Genomic DNA, 20,031 nt, shown 5'->3' on the forward strand with positions numbered 1-20,031 from the left:
TCAGTGCAAAGTACAGCTCTGCACCAGGGATGGACAACAGTAGCACAAAATACTTTATTTCATACAGTTTCCTGCCTCATTTTTTGGAAATGAAAAATCAGATTTCAGTTTTTCATAGCGCTCTGATAGACTTGCTGCATGAAATTAACCACATGTGTTACAGCTTTTTTTCTTTTTTTTTTTTTGTTGTCTTCACATTCTAAGCTTTCATATCCATACTTCAGAGTTTGATTTGCCAAAGACCTGGCTCCTCAAAGCTTCAACTAAAAACCAATGAACTCAGAGTTCTCTGTAATGACAAGTATGTTTAAAAATAAGAATCTATGTTTCTTAAATTAGACATCCAAAAGTTGCATAACAAAAAAATTCTTCACTTGGCCAAAAATAATGGCATTGCCCAAAGCACCAAAATAGCCTTTCAAATGCCTCAGTATCCATAAACCAATCAAAATGGATGGAAAAATTCATAGAGAAAAACTAACTGATCAGGCTTCCCACAACACACAGGAAAATGAGCTGTTGATACCTTTTTTTTCTTCTAGCAGCTCAACAATCGGATCATTCACCATGGATAGCAAACTTGTTTTAAGTCTCTTCTCAAACACAAAGCTGATTCAGCTCAACATCTCCATCTTACTGTCCTAGCAGTTAGGATACAGGTTGTGAAATCATCTCAGACTTTTTTGAAGCTATTTCAACTTTAAACTGAATTAAAAAAGGAGAGAGCATGACTCTCCAACACAGCAGACAGAGATATTGCCTAAAAGGCACGGCTTTCGGGCACGCAGCGGCAGCAGCGGTAAGTCCTGCGACTGGGCGCTAGATTGGGGTGGAAAAGGGGGTTTCCTGTGCCGGGGAACCCGATAAAGAGCCTGGTGGGGCCCTCGCGCCAAAGAAAAACCGGCTGCTCTCGCGAGCGAGGCAGACGGGGCTTGGGCGTTGCTGGGACAACCGCGGGAGATTTAAACGGGTCCCTAGGGAGTGCGAGCGACCAGGAGAGCGGCGAACAGGATGGGCAAACAGGGCGTGGCACGTCAGAAAGGGCGTGGCGTGGCAGTTTGCGCAGGCAGAGCGAGCAGGCAGCTGGCGAGCTCTCCTTGTGGTCTATGCCCTCCCGGAAGAGACTTAGCCATGGTTTCCACTCAGGCAAGAGCCATCACCAGAAGGGATGTGGCGACGCAGACAGACCTCCCACTAAAACATGCAGCCACACAGGTCTCTGGCTGCAGGGAGTGCCAGAGCCTTGCTCTGGTGATGGAGGGCTGCCGAGACAACACCTGCGTGAGGTGCGAGCAGGTGGAGGATCTGCTCAGCATGGTGGCAGAGCTGAAAGAAGAAGTAGCAAGACTGAGGAGTATCAGGGAGTGCGAGAGGGAAATGGACTGGTGAAGCCACTCCCTACCATCCCTGAGACGAGCAAGCCAGATGGAAGCATCAAGAGAAGGAGAGGCTCCCCTACCCGCTTGCCACCAGGCAGAAGGAGGGGACCCAAGAGATGGAGGAGGATGGATGCAGATCCCTGCTCGGCGCAGCAGACGAACCCTTTCCCGGCCGACCTCGCCCCCCCCCCCCCCCCAGGTGCCCTTACACAATAGTTATGAGGCTCTGGAACTCGAGGGCCAGGAGGATGAAGATACGGACAGTGATCCATCCAAGGGGTTGACTAAGGGGAGCCAGTCAGCCTCACGCATTACAACGGCCACTGGTAAGAAAAAAAGAAGGGTAATTGTCATAGGCGACTCCCTTCTGAGGGGAACAGAGGGCCTGATATGCCGACCGGACCCATCCCATAGGGAAGTCTGCTGCCTCCCTGGGGCAAGGATAAGAGACATTACCAGGAAGCTCCCTAGGCTGGTAAAATCATCTGATTATTATCCGCTATTGGTTGTTCAGGTTGGCAGTGATGAGGTAGCTGATAGAGGCACAAAGACGATCAAAAGGGACTTCAGAGAACTGGGGCGATTACTTGAAGGATCAGGAGCGCAGACAGTGTTTTCCTCCATCCCGTCAGTAGGTGGGAGGCATATGGAAAGGAACAGGAAGACCCATCTCATTAACACGTGGCTCAGAGGCTGGTGCCAGCAGTGGAATTTTGGGTTTTTTCAATCATGGGGCAGTTTACATGGCACCAGGCCTGCTGGAGACAGATGGGGTTCACCTGTCGCAAAGGGGGAAAAGGATTCTGGCTCAGGAGTTAGCAGGCTTCATTGAGAGAGCTTTAAACTAGATGCGAAGGGGGAAGGGGATGAAACCAGGCTTGCTAGGGATGAGCCTAGGGGTGGCATGCCTGTGTTGGAGAAGAGATCTATAGCCCAACTGAAGTGCATTTACACCAATGCACGCAGCATGGGCAATAAACAGGAGGAGCTGGAAGCCATTGCGCGGCAGGAAAACTATGATGTGGTCGCCATCACGGAAACATGGTGGGATGACTCACACAACTGGAGTGCTGCAATGGATGGCTACAAGCTCTTCAGAAGGGATAGGCAAGGAAGGAGAGGTGGAGGGGTAGCCCTGTACGTTAGAGAGTGTTTTGATTGTCTAGAGCTCAACGCCGGTAATGATAAGGTTGAGTGCTTATGGGTAAAGATCAGGGGGAAGGCTAATAAGGCAGATATCCTGGTGGGAGTCTGTTATAGACCACCCAACCAGGATGAGGAAACAGACGAAGTATTCCACAAGCGGTTGGCTGAAGTCTCACAATCCCTAGGCCTTGTTCTTGTGGGAGACTTCAACTTACCAGATATCTGCTGGAAATACAACACAGCAGAGAGAAAGCAGTCTAGGAGGTTCCTGGAGTGTGTGGAAGATAACTTCCTGATGCAGCTGGTAAGCGAGCCAACCAGGGGAGGTGCCCTGCTGGACCTGCTGTTTATGAACTGAGAAGGCCTGGTGGGGTGATGTGGTGGTCGGAGGCTGTCTTGGGCTCAGTGACCATGAAATGATAGAGTTTTCAATTCTTGGAGAAGTAAGGAGGGGGGGTCAGCAAAACCGCTACCCTGGCCTTTAGAAAGGCAGGCTTTGGATTGTTTAGGAGTCTGGTTAACAGAGTCCCTTGGGAGGCAGTCCTGAAGGGCAAAGGAGTCCAGGAAGGCTGGATGTTATTCGGGAAGGAAGCCTTAAAGGCACAGGAGCAAGCTGTCCCCACGTGCCGTAAGTCGAGCAGGTGGGGGAGAAGACTGGCCTGGCTGAACAGAGAGCTTTGGCTGGAACTCGGGAAAAAAAAGGAGAGTTTACCACCTTTGGAAGAAGGGGCAGGTGACTCAGGAGGATTGTTGTGAGGTTATGCAGGGAGAAGATTAGAAAGGCGAAGGCCCAGCTAGAACTTCAACTGGCCACTGCAGTGAAGGATAACAAAAAATGTTTTTACAAGTATATCAGTGACAAAAGGAGGGCCAGGGAGAATCTCCATCCTTCTTTGTTGGATGCGGAGGGAAACATTGCCACGAAGGATGAGGAGAAGGCTGAGGTACTTAATGCCTTCTTTGCCTCAGTCTTTAATAGTCAGACTGGTCATCCTCCGAATATTAAGGACCCTGAGCTGGGAGATGGAGATAGGAAGCAGAATGAAGCCCCGGTTGTCGAAGAGGTGGCAGTCACTGACCTGCTCCTCCACCTGGATGCGCACAAGTCCATGGGGCCAGATGGGATCCACCCGAGGATACTGAGGGAGCTGGCAGAAGAGCTTGCCAAGCCACTCTCCATCGTTTATCAGCAGTCCTGGTCAACCAGGGAGGTCCCAGATGACTGGAAGCTAGCAAATGTGACACCCCTCTACAAGAAGGGTCGGAAGGCGGATCCCGGGAACTACAGGCCTGTCAGCCTGACCTTGGCGCCAGGAAAGGTCATGGAGCAGATCATCCTGAGTCCCATTACGCGGCATGTGTGGGACAACAGGGGGGTCGGGCTCAGCCAGCATGGGTTTATGAAAGGGAGGTCCTGCTTCACTAACCTGGTCTCCTTCTATGACAAGGTGACCCGCTTAGTGGATGAGGGGAAGGCTGTGGATGTTGTCTACTTGGACTTTAGTAAGGCCTTTGACACTGTTTCCCACAGCATTCTCCTGGAGAAACTGGCTGCTCATGGCTTGGATAAGTGCACTCTCTGCTGGGTTAAAAACTGGCTGAATGGCCGAGCCCAGAGAGTGGTGGTGAATGGAGCCAAATCCAGTTGGCGGCTGTAGTAAAGATAAGGGCTGGCGACCGGAAGATCACGTGCTGTACGGAAAGAGTTAAGGGTCGACCCTCCCTTGTCTCCGCCCCTTATAACATGACACACCTACTGCTGGGGGTATAAAGCCCGTGTTGGCTGGAGATCTGGGGGGAATAACCTTGATGTGTAGTGTTTGCTCCACAGTGGTGACCCCGACGTGATCAGGCAACAGCGATGGAGCTCGCGGAACTCATAAAGGTACTAAAGTCGGTAACGACAAGGGTGCTCAAGAGGGGGTTTGCGGCAAGGCAGCGCCGGCCTGCCGCATGTGGTGTGCTGATGGGGCATGAATCTCCTGGGAACGAAAAGCCAACAAGTTTAGTTTCGGAGGGGACACAGGCTGGCTGGGAAGGAGTGGCCTGTGGGACACAGACGGAACCGTTGTTACTGGGGGCTGAGCCAACGGAGGAAGGGGAGGTGCAGGGAGACTATGGTGCAGCGGGAACAAAGGAGTCGGGAAAGGTGTTCCTGATACGAGTGGGGAGTTTAGAGCGGCCGCCCACGGAACCTTCGGCTCCGCCACTTCCTCAATACCCCTGGGGCGAGTTGCAACAATGTGTGGAAAGGGAGCTGACTGATAGGTTGCTGGATTGGGTCCCGGGGGCTGATGTGGGATCCCAGCGGTATCGCGAACTACGTGAAGGAAGATGGCGGGAAGGAGAAAAAGAAGGCAAAACACCTGAGGACGCCCCATTGTATCCCAGTGATCGACGAGTGCTGGACACACAGAGAGCGGAGCGCAGGACATCGAGGGGGGGTGGTAGGGCTCCCCCGGCACTGTCAGTGATACCTGAGCCACCAGAGGGAACCCCTATCCCTAGGGCAATGGGAAATCAAACTTGTATTCCCTCACAGTGGAGGGAGCCTGTACACGATTACCCCATGAGCTCTGATAGCAGTGAGGGCGAAGGGGGTGACGAGGGATCCTCAATTGTTGCTCATCCGCCCCCGCTTCCGAGACGGACTAACGAGGTTTCAAGGGAACTGGAGGCATTGATCAGCCGATTGAGAGGGGTGGTGGCAAATGCGGAAAGTCTTATGCCAGGGGGAATGCCGAAAGAGAGGGCAAACAGGACGGATTGGCAGATGATTGCAAAAAATTGTGTCTTGGAAGGAGTGCGATTCCAGGCCCCTCCGATTCAAGCATTTCCTATCCGAGCAGCCCCAGGTGGAGGATATGAGTGGCAACCGTTAGATGCAAAGTTGGTGAAAGAATTGGTCACAACGGTGAAAAGTCATGGATTAAATTCCCCAGAAACCCAAGTCCTACTAGACTGTGTTTTTGCAACGCCGCTTGCACCTTTTGATATCATTCAGTTGATGCGGGCCGTATTGACCCCCTCGATGATGGTATTGTTTAGGGAGGAGTGGAGGAATCGGTGCACCCAAGTTGTTATCGAGGCGCAACAGGCCAACCATCCCATGGCAGGAGTGACTTTAGAGCAGTTGATGGGTGAAGGGCAGTTCGCAACTCCTCAGGCACAGGCTCAGCGAATGCAGGGGCGCGATTTTGCTGCATCTTCGAAAGCTGCCCAGGAAGCGATACGCATCATCGCGGCTCTTGATAAAAGGGAGCCTCCATGGGTCCAAATACGGCAATCGTTAAGTGAGCCCTTCACAAAGTTTTTAGACCGGCTGCAAGCAGCGCTCCAGGTTGCTCGACTTCCTGAGCAGGCTAAGGAGGCGATATTGGTTGACTGTGCACGTACGCAAGCAAACCCACAAACTGCAGTGTTGCTAAGACAGTTACCCATAGGGACCATGCTTTCACAGATGATTCGTTACGTGCTGGAACAGGAACAGGTGCAAAGTATGCAACCGGTAGTGGCTGCGGTCCATGCGGCCTGCCGCGGCGCACGACTTATGTGCCCTAAGTGTGGGGGGCAAGGACACATGGCGCGACAATGCCCTTCAAAAATAAACACCCCCGGAACAGGGGAAGGAGAGAGAGACCTATGATGCTGGCGCTGTGGGCGACTAGGCCACAGAGCTCGACAGTGTAAATCAGGGAGTCAGCAAAGGAGACCGGGCTGGGGAAACGAGAAGAGGGGATGGCTGAGGGCCGTGCCATCCCCACCTGCCCCAGTGATCAGCTCAACAGGCCCGACGACAGCAGCGCAATGTATGGCACAGGGAGTCTCTCCTTCCCCGGGACCAGCACAGTCACCTGCGGTCCCAATGATGCAATATCCAACTCAGCTGCCTTGGGGAGATGGGAGCGCGCAATAGAGGAGGCTGGGGATAGAGCCTTGCCGTATGTGGCACTCACCCTAAACATGACCACACGACCAGAAGCAGATATTATAGTTACCCCATGGCTCCCAGAGTTGGGGGGAACACCACGCCTCGTGTTAAGAGCCCTTTTAGATACAGGAGCGGATGTTACAGTAATCCCATCACATTTATGGCCAGATGATTGGCCACTCGAACCGAGAGGTTCGCTGCAAGGCGTGGGAGGCATGCAGACCTCGCATCAAAGCAGGAACCCAATGCAAATTATGTTGAAGGATCCGGAATCCGGACAAGCTAGGGTAGCATGGTGTAACCCCGTCATTGCTGAGTTACCCATTGTCATCTTGGGACGATGTTGCTTGCAGAAGATGAATATAGTGCTGCGTACAAATTTATCATAATGGCCACTGCCTGTGTCCGCCCATTAAAACTCACCTGGTTGACAGATAAACCAGTGTGGGTAGAGCAGTGGCCATTGACAGAGGAAAAGAGGGCGGCTGTTCGACAATTGGTACAACGAGAACTTGACGCAGGACACATCGAACCCTCTACAAGTCCCTGGAACACCCCCATTTTCGTGATAAAGAAAAAATCGGGAGCGTGGCGACTGCTACATGATCTACACGCAGTTAATGCATATATACAAGACATGGGTCCGCTACAAGCGGGCCTTCCTTCTCCGGCCATGATTCCACCTGACTATCAAATAGTGGTTATAGATATTAGAGATTGCTTTTTTAGTGTTCCCTTGCATGAAGAAGATAGAGTACGCTTTGCCTTTACTGTTCCTGAGCCTAACAATCAACACCCGTGCGCCAGATATCAATGGAAGGTGTTACCCCAGGGCATGAAAAACTCACCAGTCTTGTGTCAAATTGCTGTAGCTGCTGCGATACGCCCTATTCGAGAAAATTTCCCTACGGTCATCATTTTCCATTACATGGATGACGTTTTATTGGCGTCCAACCAAGAGGAGTTACTGGAAAAGGCACGCGTGCAGCTGATAGTCAGTTTGGAGCGACATGGGTTACACATTGAGCCTCAGAAAACACAGGTAGGGCGTGCAGTAAAGTATTTAGGTACTCAAGTGATGCCACGAAGCGTGACAGCACAATCATTTGAAATTCGGACTACAGTGACAACACTCCATGAGGCACAAAAATTAATTGGACAACTATTGTGGCTTAGAAACTTTATTCCAATATCTGAGGCAGAAATGACTACCTTATATCAACTCCTGAAAGGAGGAGATTCCCCCCTAGCTCCAAGGACTCTTTCAAGAAACCATCAGGAGATTCTTAGGACAATTATGGAGCGAGCCCAGCATTGGGGTCTCGCTCGATTTACACCTGAACAACCGGTCACTGCCCTGATTTACATGACCGATACCGCTGGCCATGGTTTACTAATTCAAAATAATGGTGAAAAAGGCTGGCCTTTTGCTTGGTTGTATCAAGGCAAACCAAAGACGGCTTTAATTTCTTGGCCAACATTATTATCCCAGCTTATTCTCCGCTGTCGGAGGCAAACTCAACATTTAACAGGGAAGGACCCGGAGGTCATCGCATTGCCCTGTTCTTTGGCACAGTGGGAGTTGGTACTTCCACAAGTGGGGCTCCTGCAAGCGGCGATAGCTGAATTTACGGGTCGTATTGAAGGTCTAAGACCACACCCCTGTGGGGAGATAATCCAGGTACTCCATTTTTTGCCAGCTAGTGCCATAGTTGAACAACCCACCGGAGGCCGCACGGTTTTTACCGACGCGTCATCGATTACTGGGAAAGCTGTCGTTACATGGCAGGAGGATGGTCAGTGGACCCACATTAGTTATCAAGATCAAGGGCAATCCGTGCAGTATCTTGAGGCCAAAGCGGTATGGATGGCTCTCACTCAATGGCCCGAAGAGGCCTTGGATCTAATCACAGACTCTTGCTATGTATATAAGTTACTGAAGAAGTGCCGATGGGCACTTGGGGCAACATCAGAGATTGCCGGAATGTTGCTCACCGCACTGCAAATGAGAACCGCTCCTGTCTGTCCTATCCATGTTAATAGTCATAGTTCCATACCGAGTTTTCTTTCTGCTGGGAATGAAATAGCGGACAGCTTAGCAAAGAGCGTACTGGCGGTTGAAGAAACTTCTAACCTAAGACGAGCTTTCCGCCTGCATGAGCTGCTCCACTGTGGAGCTCGCGGTTTAGCTAGGCTCGCTGGCATTACGTTGCAAGATGCTCGCTCTGTGATTGCTGCTTGTCCTGTGTGTTCCAAAGGTCCCCTCTGGGAGGCAGGGGTAAACCCTCGAGGGTTGCAGCCCAACCAAATATGGCAGTCTGATGTTACGATTTATGAACCCTTTAATCCACGTAAGTATCTGCATGTCACAGTTGATACCTGCAGTGGAGTTATTTTAGCGACTATGCATGCTAAACAAAATGCTCTCGCAGTTATTTTACATTGGCAGGACTGTATGGCGCAACTTGGCATCCCACAAAAAATTAAAACAGATAATGGAGCGGCATATGTCAGCAAGAAGACAAAGGACTTTTGCGCGCGCTGGGATATTCAGTTGAGTCATGGCATTCCCTATAACAGTACGGGCCAAAGCATTGTAGAACGCGCGCGCCGCACATTAAAAGAGTTACTCGACCGACTTAGGGAGGGGGAAAAGATAAGCCCAGGAACAGGGGTTCCCCCTCCCCTTGACCCTCCCTTATTTCGGGCACAGCGTCTGTTGACGACGGCACTAATTACCTTAAATCATACCATTCGAGGGAACACCTATAAAACCCACACTGCAACCCAGGCACATTTCCGGCTCGATGAGAACGAAGGGCCTTACCCTTTGGTTCAAGTACGGGACCTGCAAACCCGTGAATGGGGGGGGCCTTATTCCCTCCGTTGCTTGGGACGTGGGTATGCGTGTGTGCAAACCGAGAAAGGGACGCTAGAATGGGTACCCAGTCGAAATATTCGACCGTATAGACATTAATCAATCTATTGAGTCTTGTCTTGACAGGTTACCATTTCCCTATGCATCCTGATGGTGTGGGGGAGTAATGAGGGAGCCGCGACGAACTACTGGCTGGACTGGGCAAAATCTATGAACGTAACGGATGCGTGTCTGTATAAGTCTTACCATATATCGATTATTTTACACGCAGCTTCCCCAGCAAGATCCAGAACTACTGGAGCTAAGGGAGGGGGAAATGTAGTAAAGATAAGGGCTGGCGACCGGAAGATCACGTGCTGTACGGAAAGAGTTAAGGGTCGACCCTCCCTTGTCTCCGCCCCTTATAACATGACACACCTACTGCTGGGGGTATAAAGCCCGTGTTGGCTGGAGATCTGGGGGGAATAACCTTGATGTGTAGTGTTTGCTACAGGCGGCCGGTCACGAGTGGTGTTCCCCAGGGCTCAGTGTTGGGGCCGGTCCTGTTCAATATCTTCATTGATGATCTGCATGAGGGGATTGAGTGCACCTTCAGGAAGTTTGCAGATGACACCAAGCTGGGTGGAAGTGTTGATCTGCTGGAGGGTAGGAAGCCCCTGCAGAGGAACCTGGACAGGCTGGATCGTTTAGCCAGGGCCAACTGTATGAGATTCAACAAGGCTAAGTGCCGGGTCCTGCGCTTGGGTCACAACAACCCCATGCAACGCTACAGGCTTGGGGAAGAGTGGCTGGAGAGCTGCCTGGCAGAAAAGGACCTGGGGGTGTTGGTTGACAGCCGCCTGAACGTGAGCCAGCAGTGTGCTCAGGTGGCCAAGAAGGCCAATGGCATCCTGGCTTGTATCAGGAATAGTGTGGCCAGCAGGAGTAGGGAGGTGATGGTGCCCCTGTACTTGGCACTGATGAGGCCGCATCTCGAGTACTGTGTTCATTTTTGGGCCCCTCACTACAAGAAGGACATTGAGGTGCTGGGGTGTGTCCCAAGAAGGACAACAAAGCTGGTGAAGGGTCTACAGCACAAGTCTTATGAGGAGCGGCTGAGGGAGCTGGGGTTGTTTAGTGTGGAGAAGAGGAGGCTGAGGGAAGACCTTATTGCTCTCTACAACTACCTGAAAGGAGGTTGTAGTGAGGTGGGTGTTGGTCTCTTCTCCCAAGTAATGAGTGATAGGACGAGAGGAAACGGCCTCAAGCTGCACCAGGGGAGGTTTAGGTTGGATATTAGGAAAAACTTCTTCACCGAAAGGGTGGTCAGGCATTGGAACAGGCTGCCCAGGGAAGTGGTTGAGTCTCCATCCCTGGAGGTATTTAAAAGACGGGTAGACGTGGTGCTTGAGGACATGGTTTAGTGGTGGACTTGGCAGTGATAGGTTAACGGTTGGACTCGATGATCTTAAGGGTCTTTTCCAACCTTAACGATTCTATGATTCTATGATTCTATACTTTCATATATTCAATATTTTTCTGGCTGCTATTGTGTTCAGTGGAGTTTGTCTGCCTGTAACACAGCTAGAATTTGGTCCAAAATTTAAACAGCTTCTAATCTCTAATGCAGCAGATTAACAGATTCCTTTACTTCTCATTAGTCTGTAAGGTTTTTAGCAATGTTGCAAAAAAACCCAAACATATGAAGAGTATTAAGTGTTATATACAAATTATGAAATTGATTAGATACTCCCAGACACAGTAAGGGGTACTGGTACGGGAGATAAGTGTGAAGTAAACTTTTTTTTTTAAATAATGCAAGATGAGTACTGGGAAAGGCTCCTGTGAGAGCATAGAAAGTAACAGTTCATAAAACAAAGACACTCTCTGTTCTACAAGGGAACCTGTAAATGATGGTAGTGCTAACTCAGACAAGCCCAAGAACTAAATGCATGCTGATAGCTAGGCTTCTGGGAAACCTTCAATGGTCATAACAACTGAACCCCCCCCAGAGATCATGACAGCCACAGTGAAATCTTTCCACCTGGCATGCAGAAACATGAGGCTATGAAGTCTGGATCCGGCTTATGCCTTCCCAGTTCACAAGTGCTTTGACTGAGGGTTCATACTGATGCAGTATACAGTGACTGCAAAACTGCAAGGTTCTGCTGGTTTTGAATATCTCCCTTTTTGTAGATATTCAAAAGCCATCTGTACGTGGTACTGGGCAACCGGCTCTAGGTGGCCCTGCTTGAGCAGAGAGATTGGACAAGATGACTTCCAAAATTCCCTTCCAGAGTTCCTCTCTCGGACTGCTGGACCCGGCTTGATGTTTTTCCACTAACAGTTTGCAATTGAATAGTCTCTTTTAGTTGATCTCAAATAGCTTTAAAAAAAATAATCCTTATAATACATCAGCAAAGTGGGCAGTTATTACTCATTTTAAAAACTTGGAACAAATACAGACCTAAAGTTATTTGTCCGAAGTCACTGCTTCATAAGAGAACAGGAATGGAAAACTACAACCCCTAAGTTCAGTCTGTGTGAGAGCCTGTGAGCTATAGTCCCTCACAGCATAGTCTGTCTCCAGTCAAGGAGCCTCTTTATTATACAGGACTACACAAACATTGCCTAGTCAAAGTTCATCCCAAGCATTTACCATGATCACTTCAGTCTGTTTCAGCAGCTCTCAGGATCAGCCCCTCAGTTATGAAATCTTTTCCAAATGTTCAAAAAATAAAAGGTACATTCAAACCTTCATCAGAGCCATAAACAAGATGTTTCACTTAATAAATGTTAACCCAAAGCAGATATATGTTTTCATTTTCTAGAATTAACAAACTTGTTAACAATATTTGCATGTATAATTCATAACATTTTCACTTATGAACTCTTCATTTGGAAAGGATGAAAAAAACAACAGTAATTGTCTACTAACCTTTGCCAGGTCCACCAAAGTGTTGGCTTGATCGTTCAGTTTCCTTTGTTCCATTTTTACACTTCTTAATCTAAAAAGTAGAATTTTAAGTCAGATTTTTGTGTGTGTGCACTCCTGTGTGGTCATCTTAGGACTTCTAAAAAGCATGCATAAAACTTACAAGAACAGATAACTGCATGGACAATGCCTCAAATGCTTTGTATAAAGTCAGAATTGATCATGTATCTGGTACAATGAGAAGCATGCCTCTTCAACACCGCAAAAGAAAAAGAGCAAGGAAATGTCATGTCCTTGAGACTACTGTTTGCCATGGGTAAAGTTGTATTCAAAAAGGGAGATAACAATTTATCCAGACTATATGAAAGAAAGCCAAAACATTCCTCAAAGCCTCAGTATCATTACAAGTAGATATAGGAAGAAACATAGAACAAATGCTTTTTTGTCATTAATGTTGTAGCAATCAAGAATCTTCCCATGCCTACATGACTAGATACAGGTATTAGCCCTGTTCTGTCAGAAATGGATTGGATTAGCAGATGTTTTAACCTGATGGAAATACAGTGATAAGTGAGTTTCTCATTACTTTAAACAGAACTTCCATCTGACTGGCAGCTAAATAACCAACAGTCTTGCCAATACATTTATTTTTCTTACTGCTCTGAACATTTGTGAATTTAAATATGGTTACATTTTAAACTTACATTAGACATACCTTTCCAATGCACTATTTAAACTAGACTGCTTTAAAAATTATGAAAGAAGAATCAAGGGTATATTTTCTCTTTACTGCTTAGCTAGCTGCATTATTATTAATGTGATGCACATACTCTGAAAGATATGTAATTGACCTTTCCTATGTGTTCCCTGGTAGATTTTTCTGATAGATGTTCTAAGCAAGAAATAGCTTTTTTCAAAAGCAACAAATCAATTTATAAAACATGTGATAGATGCCATGCAGTTTACTAGTAGCTTAACAGGCAGTCAAGCTATTCATTTGGTTAACACTCAAATGAAAATAAGGTTGGCAGCATTTTGTGGCACATAGGTTGCTAACACATACTCCACCTAGTTCTCATTTATCATCTTAGCTATATATATCTTATAAAGCAAACATGACTGCACAAAAGCATATCAAACTGTTCTTGTAAAGCAAAAACTAAAACTTTGACAATGGCACAAAAGAGCTCCATGCCACTGCCAGCCTGTATAGTACAGCCACAGCAGTTGCAAAGAAGGTATTCTTTTTCACTTCAAGGCTTTGTATATCTCAAAGTACTCCAACCGAACCCTAATGTGAAAAATCGTTTTGCTTTCTCTGAATTTTGAGTATGGGGGATGAATTTCTGACCCTATTTAAATTAATGACAAAACTTCCAAGGCCTTCAGTGGGATCAGGATTATTTCCTTAAACTCCTGGAAGCCAACCAATCTGTTCATCTCAAATAGCTTGATGTTTCCAAGATGGCTATAAATTATTTGAACCTGGATGCAGAATTGGAGGGAAAGCATCCTATTCAGGGACATTTATTTTTCCAAACTAAACTGGGGAAAATGTATACAAATTACCACTTAAATTCTCAGAAGCAGATGAAGGCTGTTAAGTTCAACAGTGTATCAAGTTTTGGGTTTTTTTACATTTTTTTTTAAATAAAAGCCTTTGGGGAGATACTCCAAAATCAGAAGTTTGTGTCAGATATTTAGTTACTATACATTTTCCTTTCACATCTAGGCTAACCTCCATGAAAAAGAATACTGTGAAATATTTTTCTTAGTATGTGGGAATAACTCTGTTAAGGTAGAAATCAATTGTTCATATAAAACTGAAATTCCAACAGCTTGTTACTGGAACGTCATACACTCTTCTTCCCCTGGAGGCTTCCTTCAGAGCACAATGTAAATGCAGTTTATAGAAATAGTGCTTTCAGAGGCTTCAAGCTGGAGATATTCTAAAGCAAATATTATGGAGGAGTCTCCAAAGTAATGAGTTATATCATTACTGCCCCAGAACAAAATATTTACTCAGAGATAAGCATGTAATGATTTGACTAAGGAATGATAATCCTAGTGTTTTGGTGAGCACTCTCTCAAACAATTTGCAGAATATATATTTTCTGCTTTTCTTAAGATTCTTTGAAACATCTGTTTGCCAGTTAGTATGCCAAATTTTAAAATTTTGAGCAATCCATTGTTATCATAGAAAGAAAAAAAAGTACCAGCTGACATCAATGTGATAATACCTAATGGTAACCGACCCAAAACCTGGCACAGACTGGAAAACATATCTCTACATAATGGTAAGTCTTTAGCTGCAGCAGCCAGATTAAAATAAAAATGGCAGACTTTTGTTCTTAAAGTCATTACGAGGAAATATGAAACATCTTGATTTTATGAACTTCACTTATCACAGCAAAAGATCATGATTCTGGATCGTGTTTCCATGGCAGCAATCAGACCATTGAAGTTCACAAATAAAGACTATTTTTTGCATGCAGACAGTGATAAATTCTGCAAATTTAGGAAGGAACAGCTCATACAACTTACTTCCGAGCTCTATTTTCATTTTGTTGAAATAAAAAGACAAAATAGAAGAAGACAAACTGTAAAATATACTAAAAAAACCAAATGAGCACAGTGGGCTCTATTCAGCAGGTGGAAAGTCCTATGAAGTTGCTATTGCTTCCAATCATTAACTGCTGCATTTGGAGTCTAATTCTCTCATATTCATGATGAGGGAATCCATGGTACCTTCAAACCTTTCCATTAACTATCCTCTGCAGATTTTCTTCTTTATACAATATACAAAATGTATTTTAATATTATTGTTTAGAGTACTGATTTCACCTTCACCTTATTAAGTGTGCACAAGAAAAAAAAAAGACTGAGACCAGCTGAAGGTAGCAGTCACAGACAATTTTTTTAGACCTTTTAGGGATGTGATTGTGAGTTTGAGACTGTTATCAATTTTTTTAGACCTTTTAGGGATGTGATTGTGAGTTTGAGACTGTTATCATTATCTACTCTGATTTCCTGTATAAAATTGGCCTTGAAACTTCACACCTTTTTTTCCTGTCTCCAGCCCAATGACTGGGAAGATGAGGGAAGGGAACCAGTAAAAAACTTAAGAATCCAGAAAGACGGAAGAGAGCCATTTACTACCGTTAGGTCCCTTGTTCCCTTGAGAAAAGTTCAAAGATGCAAGGGGAGAGAAAACAAAATTGCACAAAATACTCTTCTGCAGCTGGAAGAAAGACGACTGCTAGAGCAACGTTTCTATCCATGGTCCATTCCTCAGCATACTGAGAAAATTATCCAATTTTCTTGCTTAAATACAACAAGTTTTGGAATGACAAACAAAGTGCTAAAGGACAGAGGGAAATGTATTATTAACGTAGGTGTTTGAAGTTTGGCTGACACAGCTAGGAAAATATCACTGGTGCCACCTTCTCCACCCCACCCCCTACATGATTAATGAATTTTTAAGGCAGGTGCAGAACACCACTTTACAACTTGTGAAGCTCTTCAGGGTTGAATGATATATAAAGCTGCAGATCAAACATCTTATGCTTTTTAATTTAGATTCCTCTTTGCATGCACAAGTGTGTGTACATGCACACACACACACAAAATAAATAGCAAGGTTAAAATGTTATGGAGTAACAGGATGACAGAACTGATAAAAAAAACTTTTTATCTACCCAAAAATGCCTCAGCTTTTGTGAACTCTATTGCCTCAAGTTTTTCTAAAAGAGCACAGTAGCATTTAACCCTGAAAGTTTGCTAAATATGATACAGTAATTAAGGTTTGTAGAATACTTCATATCTTCAAAGCTTAGCTACCTAGTCCTTACAACATTGCTATGAGATAGAGAACCAATAACTGTTATCCTCAATTTACTAATAGGAAATTTGATAACCTAGCCTTCCCTTCCTCTCTTTTATGCAAGATGATGACACACAGGAATCTTTTTCAGGAATGTAGGTGGGCCAGCTGGATGCTGCCCCCCAGCTCTCCTCACAGCCTGGGTCACACACAGACCCATACTTAGAAATTATCAAAACATCAGTTCAAAATGAACCTTAATCGATCTACATCTTCCCAGTATGTCATGGAAAACCCATTTCACAGGTCATACAAAAGGCTGCCACAGGCTGGATAGGGATCTGAAATAGAACAGACAAATAGCAGTATGGGTCCTGGATGTTCCTTATGATGATTCTGTGGCTGCTGGGGACAAAAGTCTTTTTATTTCTCCCATGTAGTCCAAGGAAGAGTAACTGAATCACTGTACAATTTTAGCTGGCTGTGACTTAGAAAACTCCTACAAACACCCTCAACAATTCTGCATTACCCTGTGCTGCACATAACCGGAGTATTTTCTTTCCTAAATAGATACTACAGTAAAACCTTATCTTTGTCTTACTCTGAAAGAAAGAGAAAATTCAAACTCAAGAGCATGATTCTAAGAAGGGAGAGAGTGCATGTGTGAGGGAAGGAGAGTGCGTGCAAGAGAGGAAGAGCGCTCAAAGAGGAGGAAGAGCATGTGCAAGAGAAAGAAAAGGAGAAAGAGGGAAAGCAGGGGGGGAGAGTGAGCAAGAGAGCAAGAAAGCAAAAGAGAAAAGAGATAGAAAGCGAGAGCAATAAAGAACAAGTGTCAATGAGGGAAGGGGGGGAGAGAAGTGGGCAAGAGAGGAAGAAAGAGAAAGAAGGGGGGGATACAGAGGAACAAAGAGGAGGAGAAAGAGAGAGAACAAAAAAACCAGAGAGGCCAAGAGACAGGACACAAGACAATGTAAAGGAGGGAGATGGGGGGGGTCCGAGTGATTTTGTCCAGAAAGAAGCAGGAGCAAGAAAGAGGAAGGAAGAGAGAGAGAGAGAAGGAGACAACAAAACAGAGAGAATGAAAGGGGGAAAGCAAGCAAGAGAAAGAGATAGAGACAGAGAGAGAAAGACAGGGAAGGGGAAGAGAGAACGACAGGGGGACACATGAGAGATGGAGAGAGATTAAAAGGGAGAGAGGGGGAGAAAGAGGGAGAAAGAAAAAGGAGCAAAGAGGGGGGAAGAGAGAGAGGAGAAAGAGATAAAAGAGAATAAGAAAATGAGAGCAAAAAGACAGAACAATAAAGAATGAGAGAAAATGAGAAAGAAAGATATTGAGACACACAAAGAAATGGGGAGAGAGAGAACGAGAGAGAACAAGAAAACAAGAAAGAGAGAATGCGAAAGAGAATGAGAGAGTGAAAGTGAACGAGAGGGAAAATGAGAGAGAAAGAGGAAGAGATACAGAAAGGGAATGAGAGAAAACAAGAGGCAGAATGAGAACAAGAAAGAGAGAATGAGGAAAAGAGAATGAGAGGGGAAGAGAGAAAGAGAGTGCTTGGACAGGACAAACAAAGTAAAATTGTACTTACTGATGAATAGCTTGCAAGAATTTTCGTTGATGTTTCCTTACTTTTGCATGATCTATCTTTTTAACCAGCTTTGTGCTTTTATAAATTAACCATGTTTCCCTGAGTACATTGGCTGCTGCATTTTTCACCTGTTTCATAAAAGAAAAACACCAGGCTGACAAAAATAGCATTATGTTATTTTTTATCTTTTCTAATGTAAAGTCCTTCTAAAGCACTTAAGACTGCCTAACTGTGGGAAGCGGGTACATGAAGAAGCTGCAGCAGTGAGGCCAGAAAGCAATTATCAGACCAAAGGGATTGCTGAGCAATTTCCATGTTGTTTATAAAAAAGTGATATTGCAACAAGCTCTCTTTGCATCTGGGAATGACTTCTCCCTTTTGAAAAGAGTTAAGACCATTTATTGTTTATGACAATATAAATTACAGTGAAGGATAATTAATTTCTTATCTGTATGGCAATTAACTAGATGCATTTTATAGGACCATAAAATTTCTCTCTTTCTTGTTGTATCATTATTACCTTTGTTTCTCTTAGCAATTTAACAGTCTTTTAAATTTTCAGAGCTGTTAGAACAGGTTTTTTTGTTTGTTTTGTTTTTTATATTTTTCCTTATTCTGGTTTCTTTCTAACCATTCTTAGAGGACATGAAAAAACAACTTGTCAATAAATGTAGCCAGTGTTCTATTTGATGAGTGCTTTGAATTTTTTTTAAATGAGGCTTTCTATAAAATGTTAAACATAAGAATACCTACAGTTCCTTCCTAGACCCTCCAATATTCCCAAGAATACTTGAAAGCAATAGACAAAGAATTTCAATGCAATGTTGATTAATGACAGAATTACTATGCTACTTGCAAAGGCAAACAGTTATTATTGATCTGTATTTTCTCTCCCTCAGGCTTTATATCATGCCAATCACTGCAGTATCAGAACTAATCCAATGTATAGGTAAAGACATTTTAGGAATGCTATGCAGTAGCTCTTCCCAGCAGGAGCTCCCAACCTTGAAACCATAAAAGCATTGGAGAACCTTGGTCCTGACTTCAGTGGAAGCAGAATCAGATTTCAGGGACTTCCTCAAGATCTCTGGTCCTTGCATTTCCACAAGATCTGGCTATCTTCAGGCTGTGAGGAAACTTCTCTAGTATCTGTGTGATGGATTTGTGATCTGAGGTACATCTCAGATTTGGTTGCTTGTTTTGTTTGCTTTTCATTTCATTTGAGTTTCATGAGTCTGAAACTACCAAAACACCACTTGGATACACTATTAAACTGATATTTAGATTTATATGAAGGATAGCTGAATAGAATAAACCTTAAAATTCTATATATTCTTCTCATATTCTGCATGAAAATTTGTCAGTTTAATATATTAGTCTCTAGTTTCACAGCTTTTAACTGTTGGTTACATCAATTATCTTCCAGCTGCAAGGACCCCTCTATAGAAGAATATTCAAATCCTCAAAATCTTCTGAGAACCTACTGTTGCCCTCAACTTAAAAGAGAAGATCAGGGCATTCAATTCCTCCACATAACACCTTGCAAAATCACACCCATGAAAAAGTTCAATAAGAGAATGGAGCATGAAATAATTTAAAACAAATGCAGAAATAAATTTAACACACATTTCCTTTTCAGTTGTGAATATAAAGTGTGACTTACTCTTTTAGTTAGCTGGGTGTCCATCATGAAATTATGCACATGTTTTTCAGCTTTGGTAAGTTCTAACTTCCTTGCAACCACAGCTACCACCAGTGCAGTGCACCCAGCACCCTGAAAACAATAAAACAAACCCCCAAGATGTTACTACTGCATTTTGCAAAGTTTTTAATGGAAGTTTCTCCTTTGCTGTAGAAATATGGCAGGCATCAGATGATTGATCCCTGATAAACATGCTACAGATATTTCAATTCAGAATAATAGAAGTCAGCAATTGCAGGTTAGTAAACTGCCAAGGCATCAACATAATTGGTCAGCAGCATTATTTAAAAGTTCTGCTTTTTTTCCTTCAGGGATTGAAAATTCAAACACATCCCATTTCTAGTGCATAAACAAAGGGGGTGATCACAACAATTTTAAACCCCAGAATATTAGTAAATAAATGCAGAATACCCTGTTCTTAACAATTATCTGGAGTGTACAGGAATTGCTAAGGAAGAAATAAGATTACATTAGTATTTTTCACACAAAAAAGAAAGTTTTCTTAGGATGTTCTTTAAGACCTAAAGTTAAAGTTATCATAAATTTAGTATTTCACCACTTTAGTATATGTACAGTACACCAATGGATGGTTGCAGTATAGGTATTGGTTCTTATCTATCAAGCATGGACTGCCAATACCCCGAAAGTAGGATGGGGATGAGAATCATA

General features: G+C 44.7%; 1 protein-coding gene across 1 annotated transcript in view; it reads right to left on the reverse strand.

The window, feature by feature from the left end:
* Positions 1-20,031, reverse strand: part of LOC104020097 (small conductance calcium-activated potassium channel protein 2-like) — a 143,768-nt gene that overhangs the window by 22,548 nt on the left and 101,189 nt on the right. The window contains exons 5-7 of the mRNA XM_087770871.1: positions 19,324-19,434; positions 17,661-17,788; positions 12,252-12,321 (exon numbers count right to left, since the gene is read on the reverse strand). Of these exons, the coding sequence (XP_087626997.1) occupies positions 12,252-12,321; positions 17,661-17,788; positions 19,324-19,434 (309 nt within the window). The remainder of the gene's footprint in view (positions 1-12,251; positions 12,322-17,660; positions 17,789-19,323; positions 19,435-20,031) is intronic.

This window comes from Nipponia nippon, unplaced genomic scaffold (genome assembly GCF_047370975.1).
Source record: "Nipponia nippon isolate SJK-2023a ecotype South Korea unplaced genomic scaffold, ASM4737097v1 scaffold_34, whole genome shotgun sequence".
Taxonomy (NCBI): Eukaryota; Metazoa; Chordata; class Aves; order Pelecaniformes; family Threskiornithidae; genus Nipponia; species Nipponia nippon.